The sequence below is a fragment of the Rhamphochromis longiceps genome, linkage group LG7 (genome assembly GCF_057381845.1).
Source record: "Rhamphochromis longiceps isolate RC_006_pf linkage group LG7, R_longiceps_female_GT1.1, whole genome shotgun sequence".
Taxonomy (NCBI): Eukaryota; Metazoa; Chordata; class Actinopteri; order Cichliformes; family Cichlidae; genus Rhamphochromis; species Rhamphochromis longiceps.
Window position 1 is genome coordinate 41,979,259 of NC_140563.1, and position 20,093 is coordinate 41,999,351.

Below are 20,093 nucleotides of genomic sequence, written 5' to 3' on the forward strand. Positions count from 1 at the left end.
ATCAGAAATTTGGAGGAGAAATTATGCACTTTATCCGAGTGCATCTTTAGAATTTATGTTTATAGGCAGATAAAACTATATCAGTGAAAATTAGACGGTTTTAAATCCACAGACAAGTCTGACTGCATGTTGCCAAGCAGCTGCCAAAATAAAGGAAACACAAAGATCAAGTGTCTAAAAGGGGCATTTGGTGTCATTACAGCCACCAGAACAGTTTCAGTGCGACTTGGCAGTTGCGCAAGTGGCTCAACTTCACTGGAAGGATGCCACAACATTCTTCGACAAGTACTTCTCTTCTTTTGAATTTTGTTGGAGGTGCTGGAAAAGGCTTTCAACAGGTGCTATCACAGAATGGTGAAATGGAGGAGTATATAAGGACTTGAAGAATTTGATGCTTATTAAACCCGTGTTTACACGTTAACTGCCTCTTCGTAATTGACCCACTACAAGCTGATTCCACCAAATATAGAGTGACACATGCCTAAAGGGTAGACAAGTATAACAAGTATAAGATTCAATTCAGGAATGTAATCCTACAAAACTCTGTACTTTTCAGTTATTTAATGGAAAACAATAACTTACTTTGGTGTTTTACACAAGGACATGGGTGATGTTTTTATTAGTAAGGCAGCTGTGAAAATCTTAAAATGTTGCCCTCCTTTGAAATTTCACATTTTCCAATTTGGTCAAATCTGACCCTTTTGGGGGTCTCCCCAATATGAGAAAATGTTTTAAAATATATAGAGGGCTGGGTGACATTTCAATTACTTAGATCACCGAGACTGTGCCTACTGGGGGACAGACGCGAGGTGCCACAGTTAGACAAAGCAGGCTTCAGAGTGTTAAACACTGGGCTTGTGACGTTTGTTCGTCTTATTTTAACACTCTGGAAAGAGCCTCGGACTCCAACCCTGAAAATGTGGAGGAGAAAATGACTGAAAATGACTGAAAATGCTGCATGCGAGAAAGTGCTGGGAAGATTGAGCAGCAAACAGAGACTCTAAGAGAACAAAATTTTTTTATTATTTATAATTTTGTGTGGTTTTTGTTGTTTTGTGTTCTTATGTTATGTTAGTTTAAATGTTCAAAATAATAAAAACTTTAATTACAAAAAAAATTTGAACCTTTTGGTGGACTGGTTCTGGCCTTTGGTCCGTATGTATTAAACACCAGGGTTGTTGCAAAAACACAATAACTTTGCGTAAGCTTTTTTGATAGAAGCTTTCCTGTTTTTGTGACCATCAGATTTTTGAAAAAAAGTTATGCTTGAGTAAATGAAACTCAATTAACAAAAATGTTTGAAAAAATAAATTTATTGCAAAGCTCGTGATGTCTTGTTTTTTTAAAGAGCATTCCTCTCTTCCAAATGTACATGTCACTGATGTTAATCAGCTGTGTGTTAGTCTTCATAGCCACCACCAAATCTACAGTTTACCTAAATGGGCTTTTTTGTTTGGAAGAAACCTTAATAGGAGGTCTCTGTGTGAGAAAACTATGGTACAAACCCGAGGCCTCTGGAGTAGTACGGCTCATTTCTGTCTGCAGGATGAGGTGCCGCTATCACTCTGTAGGTGTAGAAAGAAGGAACAACAAAACACATTGTTGAAATATCTCACTGTCACAATAAACGGATATTTTTTGGATAATATGTGTAAACACGGCCATCTTTAGGCAAAGTTTTAATACTATAACATTGTGTGCTTTTTTTGGTTTTTTGTTGAACCATTTATTAATTTGCCCTATGAATCCTGTCTACAGAAGTTTCCAAAGACCCAATGTTAAATTCAGTCTTTAGGCACTTTACTGGCAGCTTATTGCAAAATTACATAATTTGTTCACTTTTTTGTTTTTTAGCTGAATCTATGAAAAATTCCCTAGCCAGAGAAAATCGGCATCTCTCAACATGGTGTGCAGTGTGTCCCTAAAAAAAAGTCACATCCTGAAGAAATATGAAAAAAATAAATAAAAAAATCTAGCAAAGACTTGACACAGGACCTGAGAGATGCATCTGATCCTTCAGTTGTTCCATTAAGTAATATAAGAAATGCCTCACTGGAAGAGTGGCTGTCAAGAGGCAATTCTTAAGTGAGGGAAACAAGGAAGAAAGGCTGAATTACTCCAGTTCACACAAGAACTGGACTGAATATCAGTGGTAATAGATCTTATAGAGTGATGAATCCACATTTGAAATTATTCGTTCAAATAGTTGTCAGTTTCTACTAGAGATGGCACGATACCACTTTTTTATGTCCGATACCGATACCGATATCATAAATTTGGATATCTGCCGATACCGATATGAATCCAATATAGTGTTTTTTAATCAACAAAACTGTTTTTTAAATATCTTGCTGCATTTTGTATAAGTTCATACTCAAGTTTAAAACAACAACTACACTAAAGCTATTCTGTTATACCTGTATCCAAAAAAAATATTTCATAGTTCAGCAATACTGATCAATCTAATAAACTTAAACCTACACCATCCTCCCTATTCTGGTATTTTAAAGAGTACTTAGCATAAATATTAAGCAACCTAACTAATAGGGTTCCAACTCCCAGCAACAACAAAAATAAATAAATAAAAAATAGGGAACCACCCCTCACGCTCCACCTCATGATGCTTAATCGACGTAATCAACCTTAATTTGATGCAGTGTGGAAAAAAAAATGCACAGAAATCAATTATTTTTCAATATATTAAAATATTAAATAGATTCAACATCTTTCTTCAACAAAATTGCAGACTGCACAGATGGTACCTTCACAAAGGAAAAAGTACTATAGCTTACTAGGGTATATATATATTAGACTTAATAGTTACTATATACAGTAATGGACTTCTATTCATTTTGCATCAAATTAAAACTTTGGCTGTCAGATAATTATTTATTAAAAGCTTTTATTTATTAGACATTTTAAATGAGAATAAGAAAGAAAAGTATGTCTTTGTGCCCCCTTTTCCCTGTTAATGCCCTATCGGCCCCCCTGGCTAAACTTTGCTAGATCCGCCCCTGCACAGTTACCAGCCGTCAGCTACGTAGAAAAAGATCCTCGAGTAGAAAGTAATATTAAATAAATTCTAACAACAGCTTATCAAGCTTAAACGTGCTGCTGTTGTTCAGCCGCTGGTTTCCTCTTTCTGGTGCAAAGTGGGCCAAAAGCAAACAAGAGAGACGGACTCGCGACAGAAAAGCCGATCAGCTGATCGTTAAGCAGTTTCATGATTGAAGTAGCAGCAAGAAGAGGCAGTCGCTCCATATATCGTTTGTTAAGCTTAACGCAGGAATGCTTTACAAACATTCAGAGATGGACTTACACACTTGCTTTACTTCTCTCGGGGATAACTTTGTCGGAGATGAAATGCCGGGTTGCTAGCGAAGCTCCACATGCTATCCAGACCACCGACAGGTCCCGCATGCCACAGCCGCTCTATCACGTGATGCATACTGCTCCGACGTGCTAACGTTCTGAGGCGAGTTGGCGTGTTGCAAGTTTTGTGAGGTGCTTTCGTGATATTTAATGGATCGGATTACATTTTTTATTTTTCTCCGATATCCGATCCAGTAATTTAGGTCAGTATCGGACCGATACCGATACGTAATATCGGATCGGTCCATCTCTAAGTTTGTACAGATGCGGTGAGAACAGAGTACAACAGTGAGTGCCTACAGCAGAAGTGTCCAACTCCAGGCCTTGAGGGCCGGTGTCCTGCAGATTTTAGATGTGTCCTTGATCCAACACGGCTGATTTAAATGGCTAAATTACCTCCTCAACATGTCTTGCAGTTCTCCAGAGGCCTGGTAATGAACTAATCATTTGATTCAGGTGTGCTGACCCAGGGTGATATCTAAAACAGGCAGGGCACTGGCCCTCGAGGCCTGGAGTTGGAGACCCCTGGTCTACAGCCTTCTGTAAAACACAGTGGCAAATCCGTCACGGTTTGGGGCTGCATTTCAGCCAGTGGCGTTTTAATGCTTGGAAAGAAAAGCACACAGTGGAAGACTATCAGTTATGGACTGGCCTCCCCAAAGCTCAACATGACTGAAGCAGTGCAAGATCATCTGGACTGAGAAGAGCTTTGAATGTCCTTCAAAAAGCCTAGAGAACTATTCCTGAGGCTTGCCTAAGAAAGTTCAGGCTATGTTGAACAACAAAGGTTGTCAGACCAAATATGGACTTTCAAGCTTGTTAAGAATTATACAAACTCTTATTTTTTCCCCCCTTTCTCCTAGGAAAAACATTAAGATATTACTAGCGGTGAAATAACTGCAGTACTGTATAGTACTAGTACTGCATTTGTATCCATTTGTCCTCAAATTTAAAAAAAATAAATGAAAATTTAATAAATACAACAGTACAACAAGGGAAACCTGTGGGAATTGCAGCCTGGGAAAGGGCAAGATGCCATTTGGCAGTGAGTGTGAGTTTAATACTGAGGATGTTTTTTTGTGGGCCTGAAAACCGGTTGTTTCTCCAATGTAAATATCTGCAGGCTCTAGAAGGGGCCTTTGGCACTGACACAGTCAGGGGCAGCAGCATCTATTTTAGACTACAGAGTATGAGAAACGAGATACGGCACCTGCAGTGGAGTCTTTTTTTTTTTTTTTTTTTTTAATTATCTTCTATCCCCACCTCGTGGTGACAGAAAGACCTCCAACTTCCTCTACACTTTCTCTTTAAAAAACAGGATCTCGTGTGGCCCAGTCAAAAAGCACACCCTCTGTAAGTATCTGTGTGAATGCTATTGTTAACCTCTAATAGGTTTATTGTCTAAAAAGGTCAAAAATCAAACGTGAAGAAACTCAGTGTAAGCTAGCTAGCTACATAATCTCAAAGCCAGGCTGTCACGCTGCTCTTCACCACACAGATAACCTTTATTTGTTAAATCGTCGACAAGAAATAAATGTTTATTCAAAACAGTATAACGTTACGTTATCGATACGAATATACTCACCAGTTTTATACAGTTAGCAAACGTCAAGTAAGCCAGCTCGCTTGTAGCTTCGCGTTAATGCATTATAATCAGTTTGTTTGGTCCGCTTGTGGGCCAATTTCGCCCATAAGTTGGTCTTAGGCGGCGCTTCCTTTTAAACTATACATGCATTTGGTGTTTTTTGGCCACATATTCACACACCATAACTGATAAATCATGCCAGAGCTCCAACTACAAACCTGAATATGTAACAGCAGACTCTATGTATACGGAGCTGACTTAAAACGGTACGAGTCCAATAGGTAATGCTGCCTGTAAACTGAAACTAGGGAGAAATATTGCACAACGATATTCTTGCTCTGTCTTTTCTGTGGGGTCTGTCCTGGCAGTTTAAAGTACACTACCGCCACCGTCCGGTCACAGTACGCAATTTAACACAAAAAAGAATTAAAACTTTTTGTTCATCTTCCACATAATTAAGTGGCTTAGTTACACAATATAAGCATTTTTTTTTCATTTCTTTTTGCACAAATTTGATGCTTTGATCCATTCTTGCAAATGTCTATGCAAAACAGTCTTCTGTTTACTACATTTTTAAATTGCCCGTAACATGGCAATCAGAATGAGTAGGTAATATTTTTCCTTTTTCTAACCTGTGTAGTGGCTTTTATGTTTTCTGTATCGCAGCAGCGTGGTCTGTCAACAAACTGGAGTAGGGAAGGTATAATAATAATATGAATCCTGTCCAATCTCTTGCAGTTAACCTTCCACACATATTAATGTGTAACTGCACACTCCTGAAATTGTAGACATTTTCAATCACTGCCATTAATACTCCAGAAGATGCTACACACAATGACGCTGATTTGTTCTTTTCACTGACAAAGAGATAAACTGAGGATTTTAGGGTTTCTTAATTGTTTAAACGTTGAGGTTTGGTCATATATTTGTCGTTATACTGGTCACCAATATTACCTTGTATTTGTACATTGTACTTCGGTTGTTTTTTTTCCACACATTTTCAGTCCAGTTTTTCTATTTGATCATTAGGGGGCGGGGGCTAAGAATTGCGCTGGTAGACACTTAAAAGAAGTGGAGGATCTATTGGTTTTGTGAGGAAATAAAAGATGAGAGGTACGTGTGTTAGCCTAACTATTAGCCTAAAAATCCGTCATCAGTACTTAAGTACTGATGACTGACTTATGATAAAACACGCCTACCATGTTTTGGGTTCCTGCAACTGGTCCGTCGGATTATTGTCTCCCCAGAAACACTTCCCTTGTGCTTTTGGAAATCTGTTTTTTCCTATTTCCGTTGTGTTTTGTGTGATTTTGCAGCGTTTTTCTTATTGCTGGTGTTTTCTTAAGTTGCAGTCCGTTTGGCCTCTCAGGGTCATCCGTGGTAAATAGATAACACAGGATTTTTGCAAAATGATACCAAAGAGCTATTAGCTGAAAACGGCATATTTTGGCGTGGTCTACAGGGTGTCTTTAACAAATCTGAAGAAACTAGACAGGTGAAGGACAAAAAAAATCTACCTACTGCAGATGAACAGGGGGTCTTTGCAAATATTAACCTTTAAATTGATACAGTTCTAATGAACTTGTATTTCTATGTATGTTTACAAATGTTTCAATAAATGACTGAACCCATTTCCAATTTTGCAAGGAAAATGTAAAGAAATGAAGGTACTAAATGTACTATTCAAAATTTACATTTTTTTTCCTTTGGTAGGGCGTAAGAAATACAAAAACTCAGCCAATATATTGAATAATATTTTTTCCTCAATCACACAATCATTCCTTTCAAATTTATCCAAGCCTCTTTACAGTATCAATGACTTATTAAAGTTTGAATATTGAATAACTTTGATGTCAGAAATAATTGCGGAAACACCCAGATATGTCGTGACCATCTGTACAATTTCCCTTTTTAAAAAAATTGAGTTTCTAGTTAAGAGTAACTTACTTCTGCTATAAGAAAGCATCCTTATAGCAGAATTTACTGGAACGCAACAGAATTCAGTAGAAAAACTTCTGAGTGCTTCACGTCATTAAAGTTGCTCCCCACGTGTCCCTTGCGTCACCACTTAAAAAAAAAAAAAGGGGACGTAGCCAGAACACGGTGGTGGTTGTTGTTGTTACACTATCATCCACAGGAGCAGGAGTGATTTTTTTTGATGCATCATATCCCCTTTTCTGTTCTGTTGGCTGTCACACAGGTATTTAGATCCCACATAAATCTCGTGAGGCGGCTGAATATAAAGAGCAACACTGTCTGTGGCTCCTCAAACACGGCTAGCATTAGCTAGCGGGTCTCACTGTCACAGCAGAGCTAACCAGCTAGTTGCTTAGCAGTTATGGAGTGGCTGGGCAACGGAGACTCACTTCACCACAGCGAAGAGCCCAGCAGTGAGTCACTTTCAACGGCCGGAGGCTTTAGTGGTCTTTACCCTCACCAAAAGGTAAGGCCTTTAAGTTATCTCATTCAAGATGTGCTTAACGGTATTCTAACAAGCGAATACTGTTGGAGATAGCTGGAGTGTGCATGTTATAACATTTTCTGTTATTCTGAAGCACAGTTTCCACCCTACACAACAACGGGATATTTTACCAGTTAGTTTAGTGTTAAATGTCAGTGTTCACGCTGCTAACCCGCAGTTGCCCAATAACTATTCTACTTTAGCTCATGCTTATAGGGTAATCAGATTACTCGCTGCGTCATTATCTTGTCAGTACACCACTGAAATCAGGGTTGGGAAGAAATACCCCCTAGGTGGGATGGTTGATGGGATCAGAGGCCATAACGGGAAGTAACAACCCCCCCGACTCAAACATGCGCACACTGACAGCTGTGTGTGATTACTAGCTAGCAGAGAAGGCATGCGACCACTGGTGAAGTGGAAACAAGCGTTTATTTATTTTTAACCCTCATGCTCCACCTTAAGCTAAACGCAGCTTGACTGCGGTCGTGAAAGCTTAAAAGCTAATGAACTACATTTAGTGTGTGATGCAGAGTCATCCCTCAGTTTTTAGGTGATCACCTCATTTACCACTCAGAGAGAGTCATTTCATGGTAAATTGTAAATGGACTATCTCTACTTGAGCACTTATAGAGCTTTATACAACTTGCTTCATTCCTCCACACAAACACTTTTCTTGTACACCTAAGTGCACACACATTCATACTCTGATGAACAGTGTTGGGTAAGTTACTTTAAATTAGTAACTTAGTTACATTACTAGTTCTATCAAAAGTAACTCAGTTACTTCAAGTTACTCTTTACTTTCAGAGTAACTAGTTACTAGGGAAAGTAACTTTGGTTTTACTCAGAATTCTCTTGTTAATGTGTTGCTTCCGTAACTGGATACCCAGCAAGATTGCCAGTCTTCTAGCTTGCTTACTTGCCACAAGTGCACTGTGCCACCTACCAATAGAAAGGAAAAAATAATGTGCACATTTCCACGAGAGAAATCCCACACCTGATTCTATCCTAGCCTGCTTTTTACATCCAACACAAAAACTGCAGTCGTGGTGCGTTCGATTGTACTCAGAACTCGGAAATTCTGCCTTCTGAATAGGAAGATGTAGGTAACACCAGACTGCAGATGAGCTGCATACAGAGCTGGACTGGGACAAAAAAATCCTCCCGGGCATTTTGACTAGCCCACCATTGTAGGAAAAATCATAAAGCCTTTGAATGAAAATAAACACTGTTGTGACAGTGATGTACACTGTTCTGATGGTATATATGTATCAATCTATCAATTGTTTGTTGCAAGACTCAGATAATTATTTTTTTTAAAAGTGAGACATTTTAAATGAGAATAAGAAAGTATTTCCTTGTGCCCCCCTTTCCCTTTTAATGCCCTACATGGACCCCTGGCAACACTTTACTAGATCCGCACCTGCACAGTTACCAGCTGTCAGCTACCTAAAAAAGGATCCTGGTGTTATTTGTCTCTCAGAAACAGTTCATAACTTCCCTTCAACTCATTCATGTCACCTAAAAGGTAAACCTGTTTCTCCATCACCTGTTCAGCTCTGATGATTCAGTAAGGACATCTCCTGGTTTCGTCTTCATGTTTCCCTCTCACCACATATCCAAACCGACATCATGACCAGCAGCTTTACAGCCGTGGCTCCAGCAAACATCAGCTGATAGTAGAAATTAATATTAAATAAATTCTAACAACAGCTGATCAAGCTTAAACATGCTGCTGTTGTTTACCGCGACATCCGCTGGTTTCCTCTTTCTGGCGCAAAGTGAGCGATAAATAAACAAGAGAGAAAAGCCGATCAGCTGATCACTGATCAGTTTCATGATTGAAGTAGAAACAGGACAGGGAGGGTGAGAGGATGAGAGAAGAAGAGGCAGCTGTGCAGCGTAAACACAGAATAACTTCAGCTTTGTGCCTTTTTCATTGTAGCTGAAGTCCGGGACAAACTGTTCCTTTTCACCTCAATACGAAACCCGTAATATTTTCTCTGAATACCAGGCGATTCAGTTTTTTACGAGACGGTTGGCAACTCTAATAATTAACCTTATGAATAAAATAAAGTTCAACATCAGTAACATAGCACCCACCCAGCTGTATAGAAACTCCATCATGCTAGCTAGCACGCAGTACGAAAAAGTCAGCATAACGAAAATAAACTCCAACTAAACTTGGTTCATATCTGACCCAGATGGACTGCAGGTTATAACTTCTTACCTGAAGTTCAGTTCACCTGACACTCTCGGACCAGCGGCCGCTTCGGGTCTCTCCTCTTGCCTCCCTTTTCCTTCATCCACCTGCTGGCCTCCACCACTTGCTAATGTTATTGAATCTGTGGAAGCTCCGCGATAGCCGCCACACGAAGTAACGAATAACGAGCCTATCTAAATCCCAGTAACGAGTAACGCGTTCCTGGTTTTGGCATAATAACTAGTTACCGTGCTCGTTACCACAATAATAACGTAGTTACTGTAACGCGTTACTTAATAACGCGTTAGTCCCAACACTGCTGATGAATCCATGGTAGAGCAATTTGGGGTTCGGTATCTTGCCATGCAGACTGGATTGAACCACCAACCCTCTGGTTAGTAGAAGAACTGATCTACTGCCACCCCAGAAAAGATGTGTTCAGAATAACTTTCTGAGGAATATGTTGCTAAATTTCAAACTTGGCATAAAGATTTTGGGCTTTGATTGAAGTGCAAAACCTCTTGAATTTTATTCATTTATTGTATTGCTAACAAGTGCTAGCTGATTTTTTTTTTTTTTAACAGTAGTCATTTGCTTTCCATTTACCTCAAACCAGCCAACATCATCAAACCTCTGTGATTGTCCCATGGCATCGCTATGCCAAAGTCAGCAGCGCTGTGTGAAGGCCTCGATCGTCTCAAGTTGGAGACTAGCTGAGGCGCAGGATCAGTTATGCTCTTTAGGAGTCCACAGCTCTGAGTCGCTGGAGCAAGAGCGTGCTCGGACTCAGGCCTGCCCCACAGAGCTCACGCACAATGAGGAGGAGTGGCGCCGCAAGGAGAGCTTGCTGGGAGTTCAGGAACCCAGCCGCAGTCCTGTATTTGGAGCTAGTTGGGATGTTTTTGATAAGGCAAGTTTGCCAAACAACATTGCAAAATGAACATATAGAGGGGCTGTGTTCTGTGCCAAGATTTTAAGACCGTGTTTCCTTTCTGTTTCAGAGTATCATCAATGTCCAGCATCAGGCTGCAGAAATGGACCAGGACAAGTGTAAGACATTTCTCCAGAAATACGAACAAGAGCTCAGGCATTTTGGTAAGTGAGCCAAAACGTCATCAATTAGCAAGTCGGTTTGTGGCTTTAACGTTGCTGCAGTTTAGTAGGATTGTTTCTCTGGTGTAAAGGGAAAGGATGTCCTCATTTAGTTTTCATGTGTAAACTCAAATAAGTTTTAAGCTGCCTGCATAGTGACATTCCAACAATTTCATTCCAGGACACACTTCTTTAAATAGATCTTATAAAGTTGGATATTAACTTTGTTGCTTGTCGTCAACGTGATAATAATATCTGAATTATGGATTACGGCCTTGTTTATGTGCTGCTGGGAAACAAGCTTGCTGGCATCACAGCAGTGGTTATCAACACTCACATAAAAAGGAGCATTTCATGCCTAATATGGTTCTTCCTCTGCACACAATGATCTCTGAGTGGTGCCCATTTCAGTCAGAGATGTTACCAGATGATAATGATGAAATAGGGATAAAAATATATAAAGAACAACTCGAGTTAATTATTTTAATGCCAAGTTCAGTCTCAGTGCTCCTGTTTATTTGAAACATTACGGCTGCACAGTAGAGCTCTGAAACTTTAAACTGGATACATTTAAACGTTAGTTGCTACTTTCTCACAGCGCAATAAAGGAGATGTGGAGATTGCTTTAGTTTATCAGCCGATCACAGTGAAATTAATTATTTATTTTTAATGAATAACTGTTTGTGGTGTGTGTTCTGCATTAAAGTAGCTGCATTTCCAGCAGTGTAAAACAGACTTAGCAGGACAGTAGAACCAAGGATAAGAACATTTACACATTTTCTGCCTCAAATGAACAAGCTACAAGGGGGGGTGACGGTTTCAGTGTCATGGAATTTTTTTTTCCTCAGTCTATATTGGACATTTAGAAGAACCTGTATTACATACCTTGCCATCAACTTTTATCACACCTATAATTTCACTGAACACAGGCTGTATATTTTTGCTTTAGAAGCTTTAATGGATAGTTACATAAGAAATAAGGAACCAAGTTATCAACTGATCAGACAGGTGATGCAAAAATTATGAATTTGCACAGATTTGGATTCACAGGCAGTTTTGTTGTTGTGCTCAGTAGATACTGCATATGCTAACAACAGCAAAGCAGAAAAGAGATCAGTTGTTGACTGCTGTGTTAAAGAAATAACTGCATATATTACTGATATTTAAAAGTCGTAAGTTTCTGTAATCAATCTTGTATTTATTTATTTGTCTTTGTCAGGTATGCTGCGAAGGTGGGATGACAGTCAGCGATTCCTTGCAGCCATGCCTCAGCTTATCTGTGAGGAAACTGCAAACTACTTAATTCTGTGGTGCATGAGTCTACAGCAAGAAGGGGTAATATGCCGACAGAGTAGGCCTGGTGTTACTTTATTGCTTCATTATAGTCAACATCTCATCAAGTGACTAAAAACAGTTTATCCTATAAACAGCATAATGCAGTTTTCGTGTGGGTCATAACTCTGTGGGTCATGTAATTCCCAAATGCTAAAAAACAGAGCCAGGGGAGGTGTCCTGAGTAGTTGATCTGGAAGATAAGTGTAAAGCGTAAGCTAGCTATCTATCGATCGATCGATCTATCAATCGATCGTTATTTTGGCATGAGTTTTGAAGTAATGCATTGCCTCCAATGGACCATGCAAAGTGTAGAGCTCAGCACAAATGAAATGCTGTGGTATGACCGTAAGAGAGCTGTGCATAAACGAATGCTTGGAAACTGAAGCAGTGTTGTGTGGGGGACAGAGTTCCTCCATAGTGAGAGACTGATAAAGATGTATAGAAAATGATTGCATCAGATTATTGGTGCTAAAGGTGATCCTGCAAGCTACTGAATGGGACATAGGATAGTCCTATAGAAGCTTTTTTTCACTATATTGCTCTATATAGAATAATCCAAGGAGGATAGATGTTAATTATTAAAAATCAGTATTTCTAACAATTCTTCAACCAGTGAATTAAAAGGTAACGTAAAAAAAAAAGTAAATTTGGGCCAGTTTCCAGGTAAAGAACTTACAAAGAGGGCATCTGGTGAGAAAACCAAAGACATCACACTAGCTTTTCCTACTTGTGTTCTGCAGAAAGAAGCGTTGATGGAGCAGGTGGCACACCAAGTTGTAGTGATGCAGTTCATCCTGGAGATGGCTTCAAACTCTCAGCAGGACCCTCGAGGCTGCTTCAGACAGTTCTTTCATAAAGCCAAAGTAAGAGAAATTCCTCTTATCATTGATGTGTATGAATGTTGTGCATCTTATTATGGCTTTTATAGTGTTGCATGCTAAAATAATTTGGCTTTGTTTTCCAGAGATAATAATAAAAAGCCATCATATGCTAGCTTTCAGAGTGTCTCAGACATATTGTTGTTTTTCCAGGAAGGACAAGACGTCTACTTAGAGGTCTTCCATACAGAACTTGAGGCCTTCAAACAGAGAGTTAAAGATTACACAGACAAATGTAGAGGTCATTTGTCCAACACTGAACAGCAGAATATCGGCACAAACTGCATACTCGACCCCAAAGAATCAACAGTACCTTCAGTAAGTGCACTTGAGCTTGCACCAGCAAATCTTGTACCTCAGTGCAGTTATCACTTACAGAAGTGAGATGGCACTGTTGAGCTTGTTTTGATATAAATAAGAAAGTAACTAGTTTTGGTTTTTCTTGGTGGTGATCATTCCCGAGGGATGTGTCTGTGGTTTCTTTTGTTTGTAAATGATGACAGCACTACAGTGTGGGCACAGCTGCAAAAAGGTAAACTTTACCTTATAACAAGGAGCTGGGCCCCATTGTGTTAATGTTACCTGTAAAATCAGAAGTGGCCAACACATTTGCTGACAGTTGCTATTTGACCTCTTCAGCGCAGCAGAAACCCGAGAGGACATCCTCAGTCTTAGTTTTATCAAATCAGTCAGATCTCATGTATCCATCCTCACTGTAACAGTCATCTGGTTTTCTGTAAAACGGGAGAAACATGTAGTGATATATTGTACATATATTTATTAGTTTTAGATTTAGCCATTCGTATATTTTGCCTGTTTATGTTATTGTATTTTGCACAACTCTGTTGCTTGTGAAGCTCGCACACAAGAATTTCACTCGCATGTGCTGTACCAATGTACCTGCACATGTGATGTGACAATAAAAGTGATTTGATTTGATTTGAAGTAGTCCATGTTAAGCAGTTTTATATACTGTAGAGTGCAAAAACATCAAACTACTGTTAGATTATGCTAAGAAAATGCAAAATGGGTGCAGAGGTTTCTTGAAACATGTGCAAACATAAGTGGCAACTCGGTATATAAGGTGAAAACAAGCTTGAAGACGATGTTTGCCTGAACTCGCTCGGGAATAGTTCTCCAGGCTTCTTGGAGGACATTCAGAGCTCTTCTTTGGATGTCGGATTCCTTTTGTTCCATTCTCTGAAGATGATCCCACACTGCTTCAATAATGCTGAGGTCCAGGTTCTGTGTTTAGGTTCACTGATGTGCAGAAAAATGTAGCAGTTGCCAATCTTACCTGATAACACTGCATGATAGATCAAAATCTGACGATGGTTTTCTGTGTTAATATTTCATCAATTTTGACGAGATCTCCAACAGCACTGGCCAAAAAACATGCCCAAACCATGACAGAGCCTCTGGTATACCTCAGGGGGGCATCAGGTGCACCACCCAGTGACAGTTCAACTAGCCAACAGCAAACACAATAATGGGGTGGCTTTGGGACAAGTTTCTGATTTTATTTAGCTGCATTTATCTCTGTCAGATCTGAGCATTCTGGTTGTCATTGCTGCTGAGAAGCAGGCCCTTAGCATCATGCTGCCACCACCCTGCTTCATGTGCTCAGTCATGCGTTTTGTCTGAGCATGGCTTCCTTCTTCTCACTCTACCATAAAGGCATAAGTGAAGGTGTGTTGTAGGGCTGCCACGATTAGTCGACTAGTCACGATTATGTCGACTATTAAAATCGTCGACGACTAATTTAATAGTCGACGCATCGTTTGAAGCTTTGTAAGATCACAAAGGACGCAGGAATGAGTAGTAGGATTTAAGAGTGTAATAACGAACTGAAACAGAAGATGGCAGCACTGCATGTCCAAGGATGCCAGCTGCCGTTAAACCCCGAAGAAGAAGAAGCTGTGTCCCAGAATTCATAGCGCAGCCCAGCGCAGTTGTCAACAATGGCGGCAGCTAGTTAGTTTTAACTTTACTCTTATTATTCTTTCTGGGTCACAAAATAAACGTTTAACATATTTTCAGGCGAGAATGTAGCTGTGTAAACCTCAAATATCTGCTCAGTTTATCAAGACACCACATATTTTCAAAAGCGCTCCGACGTTTTCGGAGACGTCTGTTACCCACTAGCTCGTTAGCTAGGCGGGGGCAAGGCTAACTAGAGCCGTGAGAACACCGGACTCCCGGCAAATCGTTTTCAAACCCACCGCCGTCTTTCGCTAGTCAGGTTAAACATATATATATATATATATATATATATATATATATATATATATATATATAAGTCACTTAGATAACTTAAATGTTATTGTTTGGCTTTTTTCAGTATTTTATTTGTTCCTGAGTAAATCGGTTTGGCTGAGATTAAAGGTATAGTTTTTGCACAGCTAAAACTGTCAAGCAGACAGCTGATTATCAGAAGTGTGAGACGCTGGAGAATATACTCCGGTGTCCTGTTATATTTTAGAAAGCAAGGAGTTTATTAAACTTCACCGAAACAATCTGCAAATTTCATTAAAAATTAATAAACTACCATCTTGTCTTTATTTTTAGTTAGCACAAACACTTCAAGCTGTAAGCTAATGATAGTTATATAAGACCAGATGCTGCTGGTGCAATAAGCTGTACGTCCAATGGATGATGATCTGATTAGTCGACTAATCGCAAAAATAATCGGTGACTAGTCGACTATCAAAATAATCGTTTGTGGCAGCCCTAGTGTGTTGGCAGGGAAGGTCATCCTCCCATCTCTGCTGGGGAGCTTGTGAATTCCTGTTAAGCTATGAGACACAGATTGTAGCTCTGAACTATTCCACACATCACCTGACAGAAGTGCATGTGAGAATAGAAATGTTTCACTGTGTTGATCAAACATTGGTCATCAGTATTTAACCTATGAGCTCCCAAGTCTATCTAATGTCTGATCACACTGATGTGTGACCCCATCTCCCTGACCACTCCCATAGTTGGCTGGTTACTCAGTGTGTGGGAAAAACTGTAATATTAGTAGGAGTCTTGGAGGCTTTAAACTCCCTTTTTTTGACATTGTACTCCTGGGATGACCATTTAAAATGAAAACGAAGAAACTTGTAGAGTAAAAGAGAAAAGGAAAAAGCAGTGTAGGGGTCTTTGTGAAGCACTGTAGATGAAGCTCTGTTATATAAGAAATGTGTTACAGTATGACCAAAAGATCAGTAAAGATGTGTGTCTCACATAAATTAAGTCTTTGATATTGTAAACCGATTACAGACATGTAAAAATATTTGGACTTGTGGAAACGATTTCAACATTCAGAGTAATCCAAGTGTAGAAATTGCTAAAGGGGATATAGCACAGGGTAAATGTGTGGGGTGCAGTACAACAGGCCTTTTTGTAAGACTGAGAGAATGCGCTGTCGCCCCTCTGTTGGCCTCTCAGCTGGACTGGCTGCCAAAACTCAACTCTAAAGAGGGGAAAAAAGCTTTAGGAGGATGCAGCCTGTTGAAACTGAAACTGGTTGTGCTTTTGGATTGTTACAGCTTTTTCTTAGAAGAAAAAGCTGTAACAATCCAAAAGCACAACCAGCTTAACTTAAATTTTGAAATCTGACCATATAATGAATATTACTTACAACACATGTTTGTTTAATGCTAATTTGTTTTAATTGAACAAAACGTGTTGATAAAAATAAAGAACAAATCATTAAAGATAAATATTTAAAATCTCAAACTGCAGTTAAAGAGCCTTTAACTAAGCCACAGTAGACTTATCTCTCAGCTATGTTTGAGTCTAATTTTAATTTTGATTTGCACGCGACCGTGTTCATCTGTGATTGTTTTCTGATTTCTGTTGACCTCTTTGTGTCTTTGCATTTCATCACCAGGTGGCAGAGTTTCCTATGAAGCGCTGTGTAGAAGCTGGACTTTGGACAAGCACAGGGAGGTGGACAAAGGACGACACTACAGAAACGGAAGACATGCGCATGATGGAGACGTCTTAGAGGATTCAGCCCCGCCCCCTGCTTTTCTAATATCACCATCATAACCTCTCCGTTTAGGAACGATCAGAGTTGTTTATACAGCAGACCAGGCTAAAAAAAACAACAACATCATAGTGCAGGAATAAACAGACATTCAGTCTTTTATGCCACAGTTTTCAGTAGAAAGCCTGCAGAAAGTACGTTTGTGCCAATGGCAAACGTTTCTCTGTGTGGCTGTTAGCATGTCGGCGTGGTTGGCCTCTGGCAAGCAGGTTTGTTGCAGTGTCTTTTGCCAGCTTAAATGCATGTTGTGCCATAACTGTTGTTTTTACAGTTGGAGGTATTGCATTCTTCAAGCTAGGTGTATATCTTTCTCAGAAGAGAGAAATATCCTCACTAAAAAGCAGAACAGAATTCATCCAGACAACACAATGAATACTTAACCAGTAAAGTCTCTGGATAAAAATCACTTTGGTAGCAAATCCACTGCTTAAAGTATGACAGAGGTCAGGGGTCACAAAGAGCACTCTTTAAAAAATCATGTCAAGTCTGAGGAGAGTAACTGATGAAAGTTAGTGTCCTTGCACCCTCTGAAGTACAAGAAGATTCAGTTGGAGCCAAACAGTATTGCAAATCTTGTAACTGCAATGCTGCTGCTCTGGTAAACAGTAACTACTGCAAACAAACAAAAAAAGGTGGGGAGTGCTTTGCGGGTGTGACCTGAATTGTTTGATTTTAATCATGAAGAGGAAAACAAACCTACCTGTGATTAGGAACAAAGCATGTTTGAAATGGAGGGAGAGTTTCTGAGTTATCAATAGAGTGTCATAGGGCTTCAGTTTGTGAGAGATGCAGCTTTATTTTACATTTTTAACATTTTCAATGCATAACATACAACCAGAGCTACTGACTTTACGCTAGTGTGCAAAGAGCAGTTACAGTGAATATGAATAATTTCTAAATCTGTAGTGTGATGTAACGTTTTGGTATACCAGCACTCAACATATTCAAAGTCTAAGCCAAGTTAAAGCTCTGAAAGTTCCTATTTTTTGTAGTCAGTTTCTTCTTGTAGGACCCTTTCAGATTGATCTTCATATAAAGAGACTGCACATGAATTTCAGTTCTGTAAGGCTGATTATGGGAGAGGATGAACAATGCAGTATGTGTGGGTGGCAGGGTAGTTGTCTGACTCAGTCCAAATCAGCAGTCAGAATGGATGATTCAGGATGATGGCTTAAGGTGTAATTGTTTTCATTTCTATCATACAGTTGCTCTTTTGTTGCCTGATTGCTTCTTTTTGAGCCAGAAAGGCCATCATGAGTGGTCTGTCTCGTTGCTTTAAATAGGCCAAGAGGATGTGTTAAGCTCATTTCCAGCTCTGTTTGAACTGTTAAACTGGGCCTTGATGCAGCCCGTTAATTTCGTCCCCTTTGTGAAGCAGGAGGTTTCGGCTCTGCTCCTTACAAAGGCCCTTATTGGCTGCTCCTAATTTGAATAGTAGATGGGTGGGGCCTCTGTGTTCACAACTAGAGCCTTATGCCTAAACCTTGTTAAGGGAAAAAAATGCTTTTATTGATATCAAACAGAGACAAGAGTGGGGGAAAACTTGCTAATGTGAGTATTCAGAGTAGTTGAGCCTCTTTTGGGTATGGTTAATATGCTCATCCAAATTTCTAACATCATGTACAACAGAAAATCATGAAAAACATCATGGGTTCAGGTGATCTGACAACACTCCGATTACACTATACCTGTGGAAATCATTGTGGCCTTAAATCTTTTGCTTTGAACACTGTGTGGTGCGACAGGTTCGGAGGACTAAAGCACATTATAGCTTCGGAACAGTATATGTGATGGGAGAAAGAGGATGGTTTAATTGTTCTGTTTTCCTAGAAGTATTCCTTAGTGTTGTCTGGAGAAGCTTAAACACAGCACAGTTTGTAAAAATAAAAAAGGAAGCCTTTCGTCCGTTAAGAGACATCCATGCTAGTCAGGTGTTATGTGGATAAATTAACTGCAGATAAGTGATTAAAAATCAGTCAAATACAACATAATGCCTACGCTGAGCCGTAATACAAGCTCACCAGATGTTAAATTACAACTGACTATATACTGTGTATTCACAAAAAAGTATTTGTTGTGCACTTAACAGCTTTGGGACTTCCTGTGACAAAAATAAGAGTCTCAGGACGACAGGTGGTGATTAATTTAAGTTGAATTTTGAGTAAAATAGCATGCTTTATAGTATGTGAGTCAGTATAATAATTCTGTGATAATAAAGCACTCAGCTTTTGATGCAAATAATATAATATTACAATGCTGTCTTTTTTAGAAAGGCATAATCAGCCCGGTTTTGGTGTTGAGTGTAATTGTCAATTAACCACAACCGGTTATTGTGCGGATCGTGACGTGAGACGTAAAGAGGACGCTACATTACTCGGTAACTAATCGTCAGCTGAGTTTCGCTCCTTTGTCTTGCTCTCATGTAATCAGAGACTGAATTTCAACCCAAACACTTCAAATCCTACCAAAATCTTTTTACATTTGTTTTGTGCATTTTATTTGTGTCTGCTTCGGTGATGCGCCAGAGAATAACTATGCTTTCTTCACCAGCCTGGCATCTGTACTCGTTTCCTGAAACCAAGTTGCAACCAACTGTTTCCTTTCATAAGTGCTTTGTACAGACTTTTGTCTGTGCTGAGTTGGTTGAAGTTCTTCGCTCTGGGATGATCGACACCAGAGCTGAAGGAAAGATGCCTGTGTTGAGGATGTGCGAAAAAGGGCTGAGCTCTCAAAAAAAGACTTTTCACTGTATGTGTGTTTGCAGAAAGGAGCTCTCTGCATCTGAATGTGTCCTGCACTTTATGTTTCTTTTGTAAAACGGACGAATACAAAGGGGTGGGGTGTTGAAAGCTTTTGCTTTGTAATTTTGTCTCATCCTGCGTTCTAAATGTATATCACCTTTCTGTTCTTGGTCAGCAAGAAACAGATTAGAAATTATGAATGCGTTTTTATGAATTGCGTGACATTTTGTTTTTGCTTTTGTATTCGTTTGTTTGTTTGTTTAAGTTTCAACTTTCTTTCACAATGCTTTTCATTATTTAACAAAACATAAACATTGTAGACATTTGCTCAGTAAGACATTTGCTGCAGTGTGTGGATGTAGAAATATCAAGTGTATTAAATACAGT

General features: G+C 39.4%; 2 protein-coding genes across 4 annotated transcripts in view; one reads left to right on the forward strand and one right to left on the reverse strand.

The window, feature by feature from the left end:
• exd3 (exonuclease 3'-5' domain containing 3) overlaps positions 1-5,252 on the reverse strand; it is a 48,233-nt gene extending 42,981 nt beyond the window's left edge. The window contains exons 1-2 of one of the 2 annotated variants that reach the window (XM_085413694.1): positions 4,958-5,251; positions 1,506-1,565 (exon numbers count right to left, since the gene is read on the reverse strand). In XM_085413694.1, the coding sequence (XP_085269820.1) occupies positions 1,506-1,533 (28 nt within the window). In that variant the 5' untranslated portion in view covers positions 1,534-1,565; positions 4,958-5,251. Of the gene's footprint in view, positions 1-1,505; positions 1,566-4,957 lie in introns of both variants that reach the window. The other variant, XM_085413695.1, reaches the window with a different exon arrangement.
• A 1,788-nt stretch (positions 5,253-7,040) lies between these two features.
• Positions 7,041-18,643, forward strand: cdc37l1 (cell division cycle 37-like 1). Of its 2 annotated transcripts, none has more exons than XM_085413697.1 (7): positions 7,041-7,400; positions 10,209-10,534; positions 10,626-10,719; positions 11,936-12,051; positions 12,792-12,914; positions 13,083-13,247; positions 16,807-18,643. In XM_085413697.1, exons 2-7 carry the CDS (start codon positions 10,271-10,273, stop codon positions 16,921-16,923), a joined length of 879 nt encoding a protein of 292 aa, XP_085269823.1. In that variant the 5' UTR covers positions 7,041-7,400; positions 10,209-10,270; the 3' UTR covers positions 16,924-18,643. The 2 variants fall into 2 exon arrangements, with proteins under 2 accessions (XP_085269823.1, XP_085269822.1); XM_085413696.1 differs by having other exon boundaries at positions 10,241-10,534.
• Positions 18,644-20,093: the final 1,450 nt, after the last annotated feature.

Excerpts from the sequence above, each read along its gene's own strand:
- cdc37l1 (XM_085413696.1), top strand. The coding sequence starts at position 7,296 with ATGGAGTGGCTGGGCAACGGAGACTCACTTCACCACAGCGAAGAGCCC. Across the intron at positions 10,535-10,625 it reads GTTGGGATGTTTTTGATAAG|AGTATCATCAATGTCCAGCA; the intron begins GCAAGTTTGCCA and ends TTTCTGTTTCAG. Across the intron at positions 12,052-12,791 it reads TGAGTCTACAGCAAGAAGGG|AAAGAAGCGTTGATGGAGCA; the intron begins GTAATATGCCGA and ends TGTGTTCTGCAG.